Raw genomic sequence first — 20724 nt, 5'->3', positions numbered from 1 at the left:
TTATGCAAAGTATAAATAACTGTAGAAACAATTATTCATAACAATTACAAGATATCTCTATATAATAAGAACCAGAACAAAGATCACTGTAAAAATGTGTTACCTTTAAGAGATTTCATACTTACGGGGGCACTGAACTTTTTCTTTTGGTTCAAATTCCATATTCTGGGTTTCTGTGTTTTTTACATTTCCTCCAGAATTATGTGATGGAATGAAATAATTCACCACTTCTCCCTGATATAAACAACATTAAATAGTCACACAGTGTTTTGCTTTCAGTATTCTGAGTTGCTTAATAAGACAAACCCTCCTTCTATTAAGGAGATGCAAAAGAGTTATAATAAATTATGAAAGAAAGGGCTAAATATGTTATGCACACATATAAACCTTATTTTTTATTTCAGAGTTTACAGCTAGCCATCACTTTTTTAAATTGTACATGTTATCTTAAATTACCTAAATTTTAAGTGTGAAACTTCTGAAATTAACTTTTCAAGCCTTGTTTAAAATAGTAATAACCCACTGAATTTGTAATAATACTCAAAATAACTTAAAATTAACACAGCTAATGAACAGAAAATATCCAAAGGAAGTTACCGATAGTTAAAACTGAATACTCCAACTCATTTTCTACAAAGGAAATAGACATTCCCTACTCTAACCCTTACTCAAATCTGAAAGGCTAATTTTGCAAACTTTACACTATTAAAAGATCACATAACCACTAAGGTTGTGAGCATGGTGGGCCCTACAGGTAATTACAGTTATGCCTTTAACTAGTGGCCTCATTTCGGCAGGATTAAATGGGCTGATTTCAGATTCCATTATTGGAAAATATGAACTGTGAGCTATATTTGCCTCACTGAAGTTTTTTTCTTTTTCTTATAAACTCTAAAATTTGCATTTTTAAACACAATTGTATTTTGGAATAAAGACTCAGAGTTTGTTTCATCTAGCAATCTAATTGCTAAGCTGTTTATCCTGTAACAAAGTTCTAATTATTGATATTTGACTCTAAGATTTACATACCTGAGATTTGCAGTTTTTGAAAAATAGCTCTCAAAAATATTTAGCAGTAACACGGAGACGTGAAGTAGTGACAAAACATTTGAGGAAGTAATAAAACTTTCCTAAAGGAATTTCTCTGCCAGCTAGAAGGAAGCTTGGTAAGTGACAGCATGTCGCCTTCCTAGTTGGTCAATATCACTTTAAAAAAACCCCTCCAGGTCACAAACATCCCATTTTCTGTGCCTACTTGAAGTTAACTAACAACTAATATAAATCATTAATTGCAGAGTAAACTGAAAGTGTTGACTTAAGTGCCAAGCAAATGTTCGATATATGATGCTTTTGGAGAACATATGTCCCTGCTTCCCCAAGCCCTATAGTACTCCTACTACCTCAGGAAGAGTGAGAGCATCTTGTTTGACATCTTGTCGAGTATGTGTCAGAATCAGAGCCAAAACCTCTACTGTCTTTCCCAGACCCATCTCATCTGCTAAGATTCCACCAAGCAACTGTGGCCCAGCATTTGGGTACTCACGGATGATGCTAAGGAAAAGACAAGAAAAACACATCATAGGAATGCAAATAAAAATTACACTGTTCCTAAAGAGAACTGGGAGAAATGCATAGAAGGCTAAGCTTTTAAAAATTATATTTTAGGTTGCAACAATTATAATCCCTAGATCATGAATATAAGAACTGTGATCAAAAAACTGCCTGAGCTGACAACTAAAGTCTGCAGAAACAGAATTGGTACTGTCATCATTTTTCTCTTCTATAAATAAAAGGAAGCATGTCTGCCTTCTTTCTGTGACCTTTATGAATCTGTGAATAAAAAATTAAGAATGGCAGTAACTACTGATTCACTAGTCATATTTAATGATTCCTAAAACTCTTTTGTAATAGAAATTAACAAATTTAATGAACTGGCCCATAATAAGATGACATTTTTACCTAAAATTATAATCTCTTTAAATATCAATAACTATGCATCTTAAGTCTATTATACTGCATTTATCTACTGAAAAATTACAAGTGCTATTAATTCTATGTCTATCTATAAAAATGTCTAATGAGACCTGGACTTAGTATTCCTTCTTGAGGTACTGCTGAGGCTGAAGACTTACGCTACCAATCTCATACAGGTTTTTGTAATATTTATTTTTACTATCGTTTTGCCTTACCAGCCTGTATATGGATTGTAGTAGAGTTTCAAACCCTCAGATGTAACAATTTCTCGCCATAGGAAGTGCAGGGCATTTTCTAAAGAAAAATATAATCATAAGAACAAGTTTGTTTGTTTTCCTTTCTGCCAGATAATCACATTAAAATAAAAGTAAGTTAACAGTCAGGACACCCTGGAAAGGCACATACACATGGGAAAAAGGCTAGGACTCCTCTCATTCTTTTCTTCAGGTATTATTCTTTAGCTTTCTTTGCTTTGGGCACCAATATGTTCCATATAAACAAGTGATAAGACAGAAAAAGTATAGCAAATTATAGAGGATTAACAGGAAAAGAAAACTAATACACATAACCAAGTCTTACCCAATAAAGGAAAATAGCTTATCTTTTATAAATCCTTCAAGAAGTTACCTGATGTCTTTAAATAACTCAACAGATATACGATACTGGACTAATACATTAACGTAAATCAGACCTAACCTTTTATATGGGTCTGAGTCGGAGGAAAGGCTTAACTGAGGAAATAATATCTAAAACTATAACACTGAAGTACTGAGTTTATTTCAGCCAGAATCGTCCACTAACCCTTCCCTTAATATTTTAAGTTGTTCAAACCAACTGCTAAGTAGGAAGTATGGCTCCACTCACCAGTGAAATGGTAAGTCACTTTTTGTTACTTTCTTTAGGGATTAATAGATGAAGTAGGAATACAGACACATAGGTTTTATAAAATGAAAAAAATTAAAAGATAAAAAGCTTTAATTTACGGGAACCAAGGGAACAGAAAAACTACTAAATGACACATGGGATTTAATCAACAAAATCCAGCCTGTGGACAAAAAACAATGAATCACTGACACATGCAGCACGGATGAACCTCAAAAACATTATGTTGAAAGAGGCCAACTCCTTCCACCCGAGTATACACATTTTATCATTCCGTTTGTTTCAAAAACAGGCAAAACTGGGCTTCCCTGGTGGCGCAGTGGTTGAGAGTCCGCCTGCCGATGCAGGGGACACGGGTTCGTGCCCCGGTACGGGAAGATCCCACATGCTGTGGAGCGGCTGCGCCCGTGAGCCATGGCCGTTGAGCCTGCGCGTCCGGAGCCTGTCGCTCCACAACAGGAGAGGCCACAACAGTGAGAGGCCCGCGTACCGCAAAACACAAAAAAACAAAAAAACAAAAACAAAACCAAAAAAAGCAGGCAAAACTAATTTACGGTGATAGTGGTTGCCTCCCGAAGGGGTTGAAGTAGGAGAACTGACTGGGCAATTATAGAACTTGCTGGGGTGATGGAAATACTTTGTCAGCCCTGTATGATAGAAATATTAAAAGAAACAGGTAAAATTAATTTTAATAGTTGTTTTCATTTAGCCCAATATAATCAAAATATTATCATTTCAATATGCAATCAATATAAAAATTAGTAGTGAGATATTTCACATTCTTTTTTTGGTACTATTTGAAATCTAGTATATATTTTAAACCTATTGCACATAATTTGGACAACCACATTTCAAGTCTCAAGAGGCATGTGTGGCCAGTGGCTACATTTGAAAAAGTGTGGTTCTATGCCTTAACTGAATTGCTGGTTTCACAGATGCATAGATTCATCAAAACTTATCAAACTGTGCCCTTAAGGTCTGTGCATTTTACTGCATGTAAGTTACACCTTAATCAAATTCCTTAGTTGAAAAAAATTATTTCATTTTGGAGAAAAAATAATCCAGTCTGTGGTAAACTCTACAGAGCTAACCATTCCTTAAACAAATATACGAAAAAAATACAAGAGAGAGGAGATAGAACCTATGGACTAAAAGAAACTTAAGAGACAGCAACTAATTCCAATATATGGATGTTATTTGGTTTCAGATTTGAACAAACTATAAGAAGGAGAAATAGAGAGAAGGGAGGGAAGGAAGGGAGAGAGATTTGGTGATATTAAGGAATTATTGGGTTTTAAAATGCATTATACATATATTTATATCTGTTTAAAAGATCCTTTATCTTTTAATGAAATAAACCGAAATATTAACAGAAGAAATGATACAATATGTGGGATTATTATTTCAAAATAATTCAAAATATTGGGGGAGGAGGAGGAAGAAGAAATAATATTGGCTATGAACTGATATTTCCAAAATAAAAAGTTAAAAAAATAAAGTTTGTTGGATAAAAAAGTGGGAGAAATAAGAGCTATTCATCACTGATTAAAATAAATCTATACAGGAAGAGTGAGAAACAGTTAACACTTTACTTCCTAGAGTCATGTAAAAATCTCATCTTGTGCCCATGCCTTTAAAGACAATGATAAAGAAGTGGCACAAATGACTCCCATAAATCTACTACTTTTTTGAAAACACTTATTAGATGGTGTTTCATTTTATTATTTATTTTGTGGAGTAAAGAAAATAAATGCAAACCTAGGAAAATTAGGTTAGTCACACATTGTCTCCCACTTTTGTAAATTTGCTTTCTGTCCCTAACATTCATGATTAAATTGTAAAGCCTTTTACATATATTAGGAAAATTCCAACTGATCAGGTTACAAAAGCAATTCTTAGTTGGAAAGGCATGTAAAAAATTTCTTGGTTTTTAAAAATTCCAATCAAGGCAGCCTTTTCTTTGGCTGGAAAAATCAGTTTGAACTTTTATGGATGAGGGAACTCATATATGAATTTCTCTAGATTTCAGTTTTGAAGGATTTCTTAGAAAATAATTTTGTTCATAGTAGCACCCATTCTATCCTATGTTTTCAATATGATTTGTTTACTGATCGATTTCCCCCTACCCTCTCTCTCATATAATCCCTCTGATCAATTTGCCTTTCCTTAAGCATCTTATACTTGCCACTAGCAGGGGTGCTTTTGAAATGCTCTTGTTGTAGCATCCAATTTACAGCGTCTCTTTGGTATGGTCTCAACACAGGAGTCAGTGCAGGATGCTGGACATCCACTTGGATGCATGGAGTTTCTTTTTGATGTGTTTTCTTCACAAAGTGATAGAGTTCATCAATGTCCTGTCCCTCTGGCTCACTCTCTGAATCTTCCTCATCCTCTTCCAACACATCTGTATATCCAAGAACAAATGTACTCAAAACAATCCCATCCACATTTATAACTATAAGCAATTCTTATTTCAAGAACATACCATGCGTTCTTCCACTTCTGGGGCCTTTCTTAGTATGTTTTTTGACTGATCAAAAATTTACCCATCCATCCTTCAAGAAAATTCAACTGATACTTTTTTCATGACATTTTCTTTTGTTTTCCCTGGTCAGAATTAATATTCTCCTCTGTGTTCATGCAATATTCTTATACTTTGGATATAGTAATATATTGCAATCTGTCTGGTAATACAATCATTTGTGTGTATTCATCCCTTCCCCACTGAACTGTAATGCTCTTTGAGAGCAAAGGCTGTCTTTTTCTTTTTTATTTTATTTTATTTTATTTTATTTTATTTTTTTTATTTTGCGGTACGTGGGCCTCTCACTGTTGTGGCTTCTCCCGTTGCGGAGCACAGGCTCCGGATGCACAGGCTCTGGACGCGCAGGCTCAGTGGCCATGGCTCACGGGCCCAGCTGCTCCGTGGCATGTGGGATCCTCCTGGACCGGGGCACGAACCCGCATCCTCTGCATCGGCAGGCGGACTCCCAACCACTGCGCCACCAGGGAAGCCCTGTCTTTTGTTTTTATAGCTCCTTAGAGCAGCTAGCACGTGCCTTGTGCGTTGTAGATGTTTGATAAACATCTGAGGAACTGAATGTGAATATCTTTTGCAGTTTGTAAAAGGATAATTTATTTCACTTTTACATCTTAACATAAAAAAAATCCATACGCAATTTTTCTATGTCTAATAAGACAAGGATTCCCATTCTATTTCTTATGCTAAAAAGGATAGGTATTTGGTAGCAGCACCAGCAGTCAATCAGGAGATTAAGGGCTTAAGCCATCAACACAAATTCGTAAGAATTTCAGACTCATTTGTTGGGCACAATTGCCCTGTGGAAGAAGATTCATGCCTACAACATGAAAAAAAAAATTCAGACTCTTGAACAAATTTACAAACCCCATTAACTAAAGCTAATGATTTATTACTGAAAGGTTTCAAATAGGCCTAAACACATTTATAGAACAGGCCTCATATGCCCTAAAATAAAAACTGTACCATAAAATACATAATTTACTATTTTCAATAAAAATTATGTCATATTAAGATTTTCAAAAGTTTACAATTAATGTGTAGTTATATGCTTGGTTATTTCAGACTGTTAGTATAGGTGTATACTCTAGTATCAGTAACTAAATTTGAAGTTTTCCTTTGAAAAGTTCAAATTTTATTATTTTTAAAAGGCAGAATAATGGAATTCTTATAACTTTAAAAATTCTAGGTGTACTTAAAAGCATTCCTTCCAATTTTAAAACCAGTGATTTTCCTCCTTTTAAGTCTTTAACATGCAAAATGATTTACTATTATTAGCTATCATGAAGCTCTGCAAAGAATGTACTGCAGAAACAATTCAATAACCAAGCTCAGAAACGGATTTCCCAAATATTCCAGTATAAAAATGTTCTATAATTTGCACCTGAAATAAGGCTGACCCACCATGAGCAGGACTTGGAGAATTTGAGCCGTTTTTCCAGTAGTGTTGATGGGCTGCATCAAGCCATCCACACTCTCCCTTGGGAACCAATGGCAGACAACTCTGAAACTGCAGTCCTGACCAAGGATACAACGTCTTGCCAAGAAACAGTAGCAAAGTTAACTGGTCTTTATGGGAAGCAGGCTCTTGAGATTATTTGTCAGACTGCAAAGGAGAGGTGGAATAAAGGCCAGCCAAGAATCTCTGGCCATGACAAAATAAAAAAGCACAGGAATAATGCAAAAATTCCAATCAGCTCAGAGCCCTTTAAATTCTGCCTATTGACTCCGTAAACATTTCTTGAGTAACTACTACAAGCTAAGCACATTATTAAGCAAATAAAGACAAAAATTATAGAAGTAGGGGTATTTTGGATAAGTATAATTTTGTCATATAGCAATTTTATGAAGGTTTAATTTTTACTATGGTTTTAGTAGCTGTTTTTCTGGCTGTTATGTATAGGATTTGGGGGAAAACCCACAGCTCTTCAGTAGTAGCAATTTTAAAGTTTACTTTAAATATTACCTGGAATAATAAAATTGTATAACTTTTCCATCACTCTCTTCATGAGTTGATTGAACTTTTTCATTCTTGAGTTTGCATCACTCAGAAAATCTAGTTTTGCTAGGCCACCTTCCAAAAGATAAATTCCAACCTACATAGAATTAATCAACATAAAAATAGTTTTGATTGTACTATACCATTTTTGAGGCTATAAGAAAAACATTTTTTAACATCATCATTTTTAAAGGTATTCACAGTATTTACCCCACAAGCACTAAATATATAACTACCAAATCTCCCTTAGATGTTTTCACTTTCAATAACAAATTCATTCTACAAATGCAGTACCTAGCATGTGTGATGCACCATTTAAGTAGCTAGAAAAAAAATATTTCCTTAACTGAAACTGAACCTGGGAGACTGTGATGAGAACACCAATTCTACCAACCAAGTCAATGATTTCCCAACTGGATGATCATCAGAATATCAATGAAGCTGGTTAAAAATGCAGATTCCCCCAGAAGATTCTGATGCACATGACAGGATTCTTTTTTTTTTTTTTTTTTTTTTTTTTTTTTTTTTTTTATGCGTTACGCGGGCCTCTCACTGTTGTGGCCTCTCCCGTTGCGGAGGACAGGCTCCGGACGCGCAGGCTCAGCGGCCATGGCTCACGGGCCCAGCCGCTCCGCGGCATGTGGGATCTTCCCAGACCGGGGCACGAACCCGTGTCCCCTGCATCGGCAGGCGGACTCCCAACCACTGCGCCACCAGGGAAGCCCGACAGGATTCTTAAGCACGGTTAGGTTTGGGAATCCCTATTACTATATCAAACACTAAAATGTATAGGAAAACAGACCTTGATTAAGGTTATGTAGCTTGAGTCTAGTGAAACAATGTAGTATGAAGTTTTGTAGTCAAAATACTTGAATTTTAATACTGGCATTGATATTTAAGAGCTAAATAAACAAACAAAATAATTGATTTATTCTGACCCCAATAGAGAGAAACCTATATGAGATAGCCCACTTAGTACAATTTTAAAACTTCCTAATGGTAGATAATCAATAAATAGTTTCCTTCATTTTCCTGTATTATCCTGAGCTTGATTCCCTAATCACTGAGATTCTCATAGTTTTTCACTGAAGAACAAGAATCAACCAGCATTATACAGGAATAAGTGGCAAAGATTATTTTTCACTACTTATATTCTGCTTTGTACCTAGAGATGGCTTGCTATAGCAGCAATAAGTGTTTAAAAGTTTATAAAAATTGGGATTAGGGAAGACAGAACAGATCAAGATTTGGTGTGTGGGTGGGAGAAGTAGACAGAACACAGGCATACAATCCATGAATTCTTACATACTTGTTATCCCTGAGCCACAATTTTTGGCACTCACTAACAGCAAAGAGAGGGAATGCTTGGTTGTACAGTTAGACTGTTCAGGGAAGAATTAATTACAATCCAATGCTTCTAAATTTTCTCCTTTCCTTCTGTCAATTCTGAAACTATAAATGGGGCTATCAATATAATTGATTTTTAATGTGAGAAATGTATAACACAGCTTTCAACTGAACAGAGGTGAATTTAACATTTTAGAATTTCTTTTCAAGTTCTAGCATGAAGGCATATAAACCTGCTTCATAGTTGACAAAGTACATTTACTTACATTACCTCACCTGATTCTCAACACAACTGTATGAGGTAAAAAGAATGAGTACTATTTACATTTCGTACAAAAAGAAGCTGAAATTAGGGCCTTTAAATGATTCACAAAAAGTTACTTGGCTAGTGAATAGCAGAGCCTGAAATGAATGGTAAATTTATTCACTCACTTACTGAAAATCTGTTTAGTACATGGTATTTTACTGGGCTGTGAAGATAAAAAACTTCATAGTCTAGTGAGGGGGAAAGATATAAAATGTAAGTATACTACAAGTGACCAAGGCAAAAATGAGCATATGTGTTAGATATTATGGGGGAAGAGCATGTAACACCATCCATGGAGTTTAAGAAAGCATCTCCTTAGGTGAAGTAAACTCTGAGCTGAACATTAAGCGATGACCAGGAGTTTGGAGGGATGAGGAAGGCACAACCCAGGCAGAGGGAAGTGTGAGAGCAAAAGCAGAGATGCAAAAAGGCAGCAGGGTATCTGCAGGAAACAAATTAATTTGCACTTTCTGGGACAAACTAAAAAGCAGAGTGATTAAGAGTTGAGGCTGGAGAAGGAGACAAAGGCCTATCAAAGGAGAGACTTATATGCCAGATTATCATTAATTCTAGAGGCAGTAAATAGACTAGAATTCCATTTGCATCCATAGCATACCAGCCCAGAGACAAAGGTAATGAAGGAGTTGAAAAGGCAGTAATTAAAGGATTGCTACAGGAAGAGAAAGAGATAATGAGGACCAAAACAAGTCACTGAGAGTAGAACTGGAAAGGGCGAATCAGGAAGATCCTGAAAAAAGAACAGCCTGAAAATGATTAGCTATAATATACATTTTTTATAGTTATTGAATGTCCCAAATAAAATGTACTCTGACACTTAATAATGAGAGGCTTATTGCTGGCTTTCCAGACCTTCCTTCTAAGTTAATTTCAAAATGGGCTGTCTGATGCAGAAGAACCTTAAAAGACACTACAGAAATTGCATACCTTGATAATGTGATTTCCTTCTGGTTTTTGGTAAAGTTTTATTCTTTTCTTCTTTTGCAGCCACCCCAAATCTTCTAACATTTCACCACTAAAGGATGATTCCACTTGAATACCTTTGTCACAAATACTGATTGGCTCGTTGAGTCCTCTTTCTTTTTTCTCTATATCTTCGCATTCTGAATGAACATAGAGCACAAACTGACAGCTCGACTCTGAACTCGTCAGTGTAAAACTCCTTTCAGAAAAATTTTCAATTAAACTCTGTTCAGGAAGAAGCTGAAGAGTTAATTCCCCTAGAAATGCTTTCCAAGAATTATCAAAGTGACAGGGAGAAATCACAATATTCAGCTTTAGAGACAAAGGGGAAAAAATGCCACCAGTCTCTTCTTCAACTGATTTTGAGACGCTCACCACTTCTGAACACCTCTTCTTATCTTTGTGAGCCACTTCTTCCTTTAGACTATCATCTAGGATGATGCAGTGAGCAGAAGAGGAGTCCAAACCTGGGCAGGACTGCTCGTCATCAGTTGAGGTGAGAGGTTCATTCCTTCTGTCCTCATGCATATTCCAACGAAGCTGCTGTTGCTTTTCCTCATCTACCCTCACTGGAGGAGCACGTTTCCGTCGGCTGCTCATTTTCAAGTTATCTTGGTAAATATGAAGTCTAGAAGACAAACGTAACAGTAGGCATTCCAAGAGAGGATTTTAGTATTAAAATACTCCCAGATGAGAAATTCAGCAGAGAAAAATAATCCCACACATAACATGAAATCTTCAGAGACACACAAACTAATGGATAATTTTTTTAATAAGTCAAATACAGCTTTGGAACACACTGACTATAATCTCATGTATCATATAAATTCTAATGGTCTTATTGGTCTTTTACAGATAAATTTAATATAGATTATTTGTTGTTTAAACTAAAATAAATTCTAAAAATACATTTAATGAGCAGCATGATAGTAAGGTAAATCTCTCAGATATCCTGGAAATGCTTATTTGAAAACTTTTAGTAACATTTAGATTCATATCATCACCACAGAATTTCAATTTTGTTTTATAATCCCAAAGAGTTAACAAAACTTCACTTGACTCTTACATAACTTAAAAATCCCTAAAAATATATCTTCTTTTTCAAAAGAGGAAGATGAAAACATAGAAATGTATTTCTTTTTGTGAATCAGCATATAAAAAGAATAAGAAGGATATCTGGGCAAGAAATAAGGTGGTGATGGCAAACAGGGGAAATAAGGCAGAGACAATAATAGAAGAAAATTTTTAAATATAGGGAAAAAAAGAAAAGAAAGCTTTGTCAACTCAAAAGAGGAAACTGGGCTAAAAGCAGCCTATATAAGGTAGGCCCGAAACTACGTTTCCCAAAATAATAGCCAATTCCTATACACAGCATAAAACAAATCAGAGAAGTTAAATCACAAAGTCATAATGATGGTTGGTGCCTATTCCAATTTATTCCAACCATGTAGCTGGGGGAAAAAAAAGAAAAAGGATGTATAAACAAAATTTGTCTTCAAGTGCAGTTTAAGAAATATTCTCAGAAAAGGGAACCCTCTTGCACTGTTAGTGGGAATGTAAATTGATACAGCCACTATGGAGAACAGTATGGAGGTTCCTTAAAAAACTAAAAATAGAAGTACCATACAACCTAGCAATCCCACTACTGGGCATATACCCTGAGCAAACCATAATTCAAAAAGAGTCATGTACCACAATGTTCACTGCAGTTCTATTTACAATAGCCAGGACATGGAAGCAATCTAAGTGTCCATCAACAGATGCATGGATGAAGAAGATGTGGCACATATACACAATGGAATATTACTCAGCCATAAAAAGAAACTGAGTTATTTGTAGTGAGGTGGATGGACCTAGAGTCTGTCATACAGAGTGAAGTTAAGTCAGAAAGAGAAAAACAAATACTGTATGCTAACACATATATATGGAATAAAAAAAAAAAATGGTTCTGAAGAACCTAGGTGCAGGACAGGAATAAAGACGCAGACGTAGAGAATGAACTTGAGGAAACGGGGAGGGGGAAGGATAAGCTGGGAAGAAGTGAGAGTTTCATGGACACATATACACTACCAAATGTAAAACAGATAGCTAGTGGGAAGCAGCCGCATAGCACAGGGAGATTAGCTCAGTGCTTTGTGACCACCTAGAGGGGTGGGATAGGGAGGATGGGAGGGAGGGAGATGCAAGAGGGAGGACATATGGGGATATGTGTATATGTACAGCCGATTCACTTTGTTATAAAGCATAAACTAACACACGATTGTAAAGCAATTATACTCCAACAAAGATGTTAAAAATATATATATAACATATATAGAAAAACAAAAAAAGAGAAATATTCTCAGTAATTCCATTTTTAAATAAAATCCAGTCAGGTATTTGCCGAGTCCCCAGTAAGTATTCAACACCGTGCTGTATTTGAGGAGAGGATATAAAAGAAGTATACATCAAACCATGGTCTTTAATTCAATACAGACGATAAGCTGTGTTTTGGTTTCTTGACGACAAACTGAGCACACAGAGCAGTCTACATCCCTCTACCTCCACTAACTCGCCATCCTTAATTACTCTGCTCCAAATCTAGCCCTGTTTAAGGTAATATAAAACAAGGGGAAATCTCAGCTGACCAGAAACTTTGAGGTATTCCTAAAGAATGATACAGAGGGAATCAGACTGGAAAGCTGAGTGACAGCGTGAATGTATTAGCACAAAATATGGGAGCATCATCAAGCGGGCTGCCATGCTCAGTGGTGGGGGACCTGGTAGTGGAACCCAAAGTGAGTCCAGGGCTACAGCACAGATAATAGTGGAACAATAAAGTGGAAACCCACAGGCCCTTACCTGCCCTATTTCTCCCAAAGCCAAGGTAGCTGTGATGGGGGTATCTATTTTCTGGTGAGAGCGGTGCCTAAACTGGAAAGATGTCCTTTGCCACTGACTAAAGAAAAAAAGGCAGATGACAATGGACTCTGCCTATATGGAGGTCTCACCAATCTCCCATCCTCACTGAATACAACAGAAAACAAGTCTTACATCTGCTTCTGAGCCTCCCCTTAAGCAAACTGTACAAGCAGAGACAATGAAAGGTAAAGCAAGGAATCTGAACCTCAAAGATGAGTTCACAATCAACAAACATAAAGGGATCTCCAACAGGAGTATAAATGAACAAAGAAACTTTCACCCAAACAGATGGAGCAATCTGAATAAGAACTTTATAAAACAGTCAAATCTTATATCCTCAGGGAGATAACATATTGTTTTCATGAAACAGAATCAGGAAGTCATAACACAAAAAGGTGGCTATTAAAAAAACTGACTGGCAATTTTAGGAAAGCAAATTATATTACTGGATATTTTCGATCCGCAGTTGGCTAAACCTGTGGATGCAGAATCTGCAGACATGGAGGGCTGACTGTATCTTTAAAGAAATAAAGGTGAAAAAAATGACAAAAGCCAAGAGAATTCACTTGCAGACCCACATTTACAAGAAATGTTAAAGGAAGTCCTCACAAAAAAAAAAAAAAAAAAGGAAGTCCTCACAAAGGAAAATGATATTAGATGGAAATTTGGACCTACACAATGGGATAAAAAGCATTGTGAATGAAAAATATGTGCATAAATATGTCTTTTCTCTTGTTTTTACAGTTCTTTAAAAGATAACTTTAAGAATTTTTCATTCTGAAAATTGTCAAGTCTACATAAAAAGAGAGAAATAGCCTAGTAGTATAATCATAGATATATATATATACTATGTACTATGTTTATGGACTGAAAGACTCAAGATGCCAAAATGTCAATTCCTCAATATTGATCTACAGAGTCAAAGTAATCCCATTCGAAATCCCAACAGGCCTTTTTTTTTTTTTTTTTTTTTTAGAAACTGACAAGCTGATTCCCAAGAACTAGAAGAGTCAAAATAATTTTGAAAAAGAAGAGTAAAGTTTAAAGATTTAACAATGACTCCAGGACTTACACTGACAGTAATCAAAACAGTGTGGTAATAGACTATCTATAAAGATAGACATATAGACCAATGGAACAAAATAAAGTGTCCTGTAATAGACCCAGATAGCATGGTCAATTGATTTTTGAAAGAAATTCAAAGGCAATTAATGGGGAAAGAATATCCCTTTTAATAGATATCTCTATGCAAAAAAAAAAGAACCTCGATTTTTACCTCCCCACACACATAAAAACTAACTTGAAATGGATCATAAACTGATATATAAAAGCTAAAACTGTAAGGCTTCCGGAAGAAAACTGAAGAGAAAATCTAAGTGACAGTGGATTAGGCCAAAAAAAAAAAAAAAATTTAAATAGGACACAAGATGCAGAGACTATAAGAAAATGATAAATTAGGCTTTAATGAAATTAAATACTTTGGCTCTTCAAAAGATATTGTTATGAAAATGACAGGGAAAGCTGCGGATGGGAAACAATATTAGTAAAACAAATACGTGATGAAAGATTTCTATGTGGAATATATAAACAACTTGCAAATCAATAGTAAGAAAAACAACCTTATTAAAAAATGGACATAAATTTTGAACAGTCGTTTCACCAAAGAGGATCTATACATTGCAAATACTGTAAGCACATGAAAATATCTTCACCATCATCAGTTATTAAGGCATTTCAAATTCAACCCATAAACCACAATGAGAAACTACATATCCAGTAGAATGATTAAAATTTAAAAGACTGAGGATGTAGAAGAACTAGAACTGAACTCTCCAGCATTCCAACAGGAAAAGTCTGTCAATTTCTTACAAAACTGAATATATATTTTCTACACAGCCTATTAATCCCACTCATAGGCGTTTACCTAAGAGAAATAAAAACACAGAATCATAAAAGACTTAAACTTGAATTTGTTAATAGCAGTTTTATTAATAAAAGCCTACAACTGGAAACAACCCAAATGTCCATCACCTGATGAATGGATAAACAAATGCAATACTTACTCATGATAAACTACTGATACATATAACAACATGGATGAATTTTTAACACATTATACTAAGTGAAGGAAGCCAGAAGTGAAAGACTACATAGTGTATGATTCCATTTATATGAAATTCTAGAAAAAGTAAAAATCTAGTGATAGAAAGCAGATTAGTGGTTATCAGGGGCCAGGAAGTGGTAAGAGGTGACTGGCAGCAAAGAAGCAGAAGGGAAACCTTTGGGGTAACAGAAATGTTCTATTGGTGATCACATGATGGTATACATTTGTCAAAATTCATCAAATTGTACATGTAAAATTGTTGAATTTTATTGCATGTAATTTACCTTAATAAAACTAATTTAAAAAGCAGGACTTCCCTGGGGGTGCAGTGGTTTAGAATCTGCCTGCCAATGCAGGGGACATGAGTTCGATTCCTGGCCGGGGAAGATCCCACATGCCTCAGAGCAACTAAGCCCGTGAGCCACAACTACTGAGCCTGCACTCTAGAGCCCGCGAGCCACAACTACTGAAGTTGTGGCTCTACTACGCGCTTAGAGCTCGCGCGCCTAGAGCCCGTGCTCCGCAGCAAGAGTAGCCACCGTAATGAGAAGCCCGCGCACCGCAATGAAGAGTAGGCCCCGCTCGCCGCAACTAGAGAAAGCCCACACGCTGCAAGGAAGACCTGACGTAGCCAAAAATAAATAAATAAATTAAAAAAAAACTAATTTAAAAAGCAAAGATAAAAAGGTGCAGAAGTGATTTAAAAACTGTAAGAGAATATTAAGCATAGCTTTATTCTAATAAACTTGAACAATCTAGATAAAATGTGTAATTTACTAACAAAATGTAATGAATAAAACTGGTCCAATAAATAGAAGATCTGAATAGAACAATAACCATAAAAGAAACATATAATATTACTTATCTACCTAAGATCTACCTCATTTCCTTGTTGACAGAACCTTTCTCTTACTTAGGAACACACTGGCCTTGTGACTTAAAAGAAGAGTGGTTTCCTCCGTAGTCTCAAGGAAGTTGTTTGTGCAGTCCAATAAGGATGCCACTAGCTTCCTGTGGCTATTTAAATTAAAAAAAGATTTGAACTCAGCTCTTCATTCTCACTAACCACACTTCAAGAGCTCAAAAGCCATATGTGACTAGTGGCTACTGTACTGGACAGTATAAATATATAGAACACTCTCATAATTGCAAAATGTCTATCAAACATTGCTGGTCTAAGTCAATCATGAGAATTCCACTCCCTCAACCAGTGCTTGGCTTATGAATATGCAGGTGGTGATCTATCTCTGACTATAGTTAACTACTCTTCAAGCATCTTATCGCCTCTACTATCTTGGATAAGAGGTCAGAATAATACAGGAAGCCCTTAATAACCTAAGTGCTTATCTGTGTCCAGTTCTCCTCAGAGCCCAGGTTGGAATACTGGAATTGGGTCACTCTGCTGAACTTAGGCTACACCAGTTTATCAGTTAGCTACTGTCATAAATATGCTGTATAACGCATCACCCAAAGCTCTGCCTTGAGACAGCAATCATTTATTCTCACAGATCTGTAGGTTAGCTGAGGGTTGGCTGATCTGGGCTAGGTTTCAGGAGAAGCAGCTTGGCTCTGCTTAACGTAGTCCTCATCCTTCTCCTGGGACCAGAAAAAAACCTCAGGAATGTTCTTATGGCAGTGACTGAGGTGTAAGAGTACAAATCCAACCAAACAGGTATTTTCCTGCATTTGGTCAGGGTAAAACCACTAAGGTTCCATGGGCCAAAGCAAGTCACATGGATGGACTCAAAGTCAAGAGGTGGGGAGATATATTACACTTCTTTATGGGTGGAACCGCTCATGGCAAAGAGCGTGGATATGAGTTAGGGGATGGGGAGGGAACTGGGCCAGTTACACAACCTATCACACCAATCACAGTAATATTAGTAACAGGGTAATTATGGAATCATTAACTCTAAAAGCCCCCAAAGCAACTGGCTAAAGTGTCTCACATCTGCAAAGCAATCTGGTTTATAGGAGAGAATGTAGGCTTTGAAGTCCTTTCAATAGATTCTAATTCTAGCCTTGGCACATACAAATTATCTAGCCTCTTTGGGTATGTACAAGAGCACAGCAACAGAAATTTAGCACATATTCAGTAAGTGGTAGTTGCTATTATCATCACCCCGAGAACACTATAATTTTACAATAACCAAACTTTAAAGTGGCAGGATGGGAGACTATAGATCAGTGTGTTTCAAATTTGACTTACATTAGAATCACCTGGAGGAAATTTTAAAAATCCTGACGCCTGGTACTACACCAGCCAATTAAATTATAATCTCTGGGGCAGGGCCCATGCACTACCTCCATTATTTTTTAGGCTCCCTAGGTGATTCCAGCACGCAGCCAAGTTTGAGAAACCTCGTTATTGTTAGCCAGCTGCCTACTAAAATCCACTTTTCTTTCCAAAGTATAGTATAGATGGGAAATGTCTAAACAACTGGTGCTGCATCTCTAGTAATCCATGACCATTTTGAGCCAATCAATTGCGAAGAGAGGTTAATATGTGCCCTTTCTCTTACAACAGTCTTGTAATAGAGATATTATTGAATCAGAACACATTCCTTCATCTCTCTGTTCTTTTCTCTGGTTAGGCTCATCCAGTATCTTTTAAGTGATATATACCACTATAATCTGCACATTCTTTCAGATGTTTGCTTCCAATCTGAGTCTTCTAATATTACAGAAGCATTTGTCAATTACAATGATAAGTTGAAGAAAAATAAAGACCAGGATTTCTAGCAAGGCTCTCGTTTTGTTCAGTTCTCTACTGAGCAAACATTCATGATCTGCCTTCCCTCCACCCCACCATCCTGTTTTGGTTGACTCTTTTTCTAGCAGATCTCTATCTAGGGATAACTCTTTAACCAAAGAAGATAATGTTTGATCAAAGCTACTTATAACCATAATGTTAGCTGGTAGCTAATAAGTCAAGTACTGGTAAAATTCCATGTAACTCTAATCATATTCCAATTCTAAATCCTTCTCCTTGTTTTCCTCATACCAGATGAATCTCATCTTTGATGATTCCGCTTCCTCTTCCTCCCCCTTAAATATCAGTGTTTGGGTATAACATGATTATATGCAGTTTTCTATATGGACCACATTTTTATTGTCCCTCACTTAGATGTAAAAAGCCTTTTGCTTGAAATGCCCTTTGATGCTTTTCTGCCTATCACTGTCCTAATCTCCCCACAAAACCTTCCATGACCAGGTATGCTGAGTTAAGGGCCTCTCCTCCTTGATCCCAACTGCTACAGTGCTCTTAACTGTTTGACTTTGAACTACTTGAAAGCTGGGCAGGAACAGTATCCTATTCAGCATTGTACTCCCAATGCCAGGTCAGTGTCAGGATGGAAATGACATACAAAGTAGCGTGAACCAAAGATCTCTAATTTTCTCAATATCCTCTCTCTTTTTAAGGACCTAGTACAGTACTTTACTCATATTTCTTTCTGGAAAAATCTCTCTTAACCATATTCTAAAAGACTATAGGTAGTGTGAAACTACTCCTTACTACTTCTGGCCCAGAATGAGACAGAGAAAACTGACTGACCTGTATCTTTAACAGAAAACAAAGACAGATTGCTAGAAGAGTAAACATAAAATGTTAAGTTACTAAGACAATACAACAAATGGATATCAATTAAACTTATTCTGGTTCTTTCCTCTCCAAATTATTAGCTCTTCATTAAAAGACACATACCAATCCTGAATTACCATGAATCCATGGTAGGCCTGGGTTTAGGCTATTAGGGGAACAAAGAGTATATACATTTGAGATATTGCTGTCCAAGGTAAGCCTTATGCAAGTGAAGCCCAATCACTACTGATAACTGAAAAGTTCTCAGTGACCTAGCATTACCACAATCTTCTTCTGTAGTGATAATCCCAGTAGGCTGAGAGTATTTTCATCTACTGAACTCTAGAACATAGGTTAGTCACAGATACTTAGAAAATGCCCTCCTAAGACTTTTCACCAGCAGATTGTTTCCCCCAAATCTTTCTAGCCTGAACTCTTAATAAAAGATTTGTTTTAATAATCCTGTAAGTACAGTTCTTCAGGCTGGACAAGGAGAGTATATATATACATATATATAGCATCCTTCAAAACTAAACTATTTTATTCTCAACTGCCAGCTTATTGGCCAAGTGGACCTTGTAAACTCCAGGAAGTGCCAGCTTTAGCAGTACAGATACACTTATCCCACAGCTGTTCACTACCACACTGCTTCCAGCATGATTACTGATCATAAGTCAACTAGTCTTTTCGGTGACAGTACAGATATTATGGATTATTTCAGTTCACGGGAGTTTCATCATTCTTGCTATCACCCAACCGAATAGTAAAAAAATGGCTTTAATGACTTTAAAATTATTATTTTTTTGTTCCGTTAAAGCCACAAGTTAATTTAAACACAAGTAGGAAAACACCAAACATCTAGGATTTTTACCTCATGGCTAATGTCAAGTCACTTAGAAAAAAGACACAAGCTTAATGGTCATTATTTAATAATACTGTTTATCTGACAGTGACCGTCAATCATCAGAAAACACATCTTGGTTCTGGAAACTAGCAACTACCAAGGAGTCAAAGTGTACACTGTGCACTGGTGGTTTAGAATGCGAACGTAATTAATATGACTCCAGAGGCAACTGAGAACTTTCAGACTAACTTGGCCTCGGCCTCCCCTGTACTACATTACAACCCCGCCCACCAAGAAGCTAGGCAGCTGCCCAGTTCCAGGTCTCCAGGGGCATATCTGCGGCGAACAGTGATACCCAACTCAGTTTTCTTCCAAAACACTCAAAAGCGGTTTGAGGAGTCTGAGGAGGGCTGTCAGCGCCGACCGCTCCCAGCAGGCCGGGCAAACAAGCTGCCGCGAGGCGGAGGAGCGCGATCACAGCCCTCGGGGCGCTCGAACAAGACACTGCAGGCCCCAGGCCCCAGGCCCCAGCCCCCGGGGAGAAGCACACCCTCCTTTCCCATGACCCCACCTCGTCCCGGGGGAGCCGCGGCGGTGCACGGGCCCACACGTCTGGCATGGGGAAGGGTCGGGGGGACTCGCGCTGCGTCTCCCTCTTAGCCTTTTAGTTTCCCGGACTCCAGAACAACAGAGTCCTCCCTCCCTGGGACCTCCGTCTCTGTGCAGAGACGCCTTCCGTCCCCGACCTCTGACCCCTGACCCTCCATCACCCAAGCGCCTACCTAGACTCGTTCTCCAAGCCCCTAGAGCCTCTCTGCACCAAGGCTCAGGGCCCTCTAATGCCCCCGCAGGTCCCGGGCACGCATTCGCCACCCAGCGAACATCCACTTGAGGTAGGCACGCGCGATTTAGGCTGGCGTGTGTTGCGGTTCCTTGGGGGGCCCAGAAACCACAGCTCCTAGGTGCCGGGCGCGCGCTGGAGCGAGGGGTCAAGGTGAACGCGCACGTAGGAGCGCCCCGCCCCCTTTGTCCGGCAGTGGCTTCATGAGTGTCTTCTGCGCAAGTCCACATGGTTAGAGACTCTCGAAAGACACGGTCGAAGTCTCGCGATATCTCGACACCGAGACCTTGGAGAATACAGGATTGGCTGGAACCTCTAAGGAGGAGGCGGGGCTCTAAGCGGATTTAGAAGTGAGCGGGGCTCCCGGCTGAAGGGGCGAGGCTCCCAGTGGAAGGGAGTGAGACCAGTTTGAAGAGAGTGCT

At 37.6% G+C, this 20724-nt stretch overlaps 1 protein-coding gene across 3 annotated transcripts in view; it reads right to left on the bottom strand.

The window, feature by feature from the left end:
* Window positions 1-20442, bottom strand: part of SHPRH (SNF2 histone linker PHD RING helicase) — an 85817-nt gene extending 65375 nt beyond the window's left edge. For 2 of the 3 annotated variants that reach the window (XR_004352543.1, XM_032651325.1), the window contains exons 1-7: window positions 20244-20442; window positions 9994-10657; window positions 7362-7491; window positions 5042-5260; window positions 2190-2268; window positions 1401-1551; window positions 126-234 (exon numbers count right to left, since the gene is read on the bottom strand). Coding sequence is in view for 2 of the 3 variants with exons in the window: in XM_032651325.1 (XP_032507216.1) it covers window positions 126-234; window positions 1401-1551; window positions 2190-2268; window positions 5042-5260; window positions 7362-7491; window positions 9994-10629 (1324 nt within the window). In the remaining variant the exon portion in view is untranslated. Of the gene's footprint in view, window positions 1-125; window positions 235-1400; window positions 1552-2189; window positions 2269-5041; window positions 5261-7361; window positions 7492-9993; window positions 10658-20243 lie in introns of those variants that run through there. The other variant, XM_032651326.1, reaches the window with a different exon arrangement.
* Between the last annotated feature and the right edge of the window lie 282 nt (window positions 20443-20724).

This window comes from Phocoena sinus, chromosome 12 (genome assembly GCF_008692025.1).
Source record: "Phocoena sinus isolate mPhoSin1 chromosome 12, mPhoSin1.pri, whole genome shotgun sequence".
Lineage (NCBI taxonomy): Eukaryota > Metazoa > Chordata > Mammalia > Artiodactyla > Phocoenidae > Phocoena > Phocoena sinus.
Note: the sequence above shows the minus strand (reverse complement) of the source record. Positions and strands in the feature narration are given on the sequence as shown.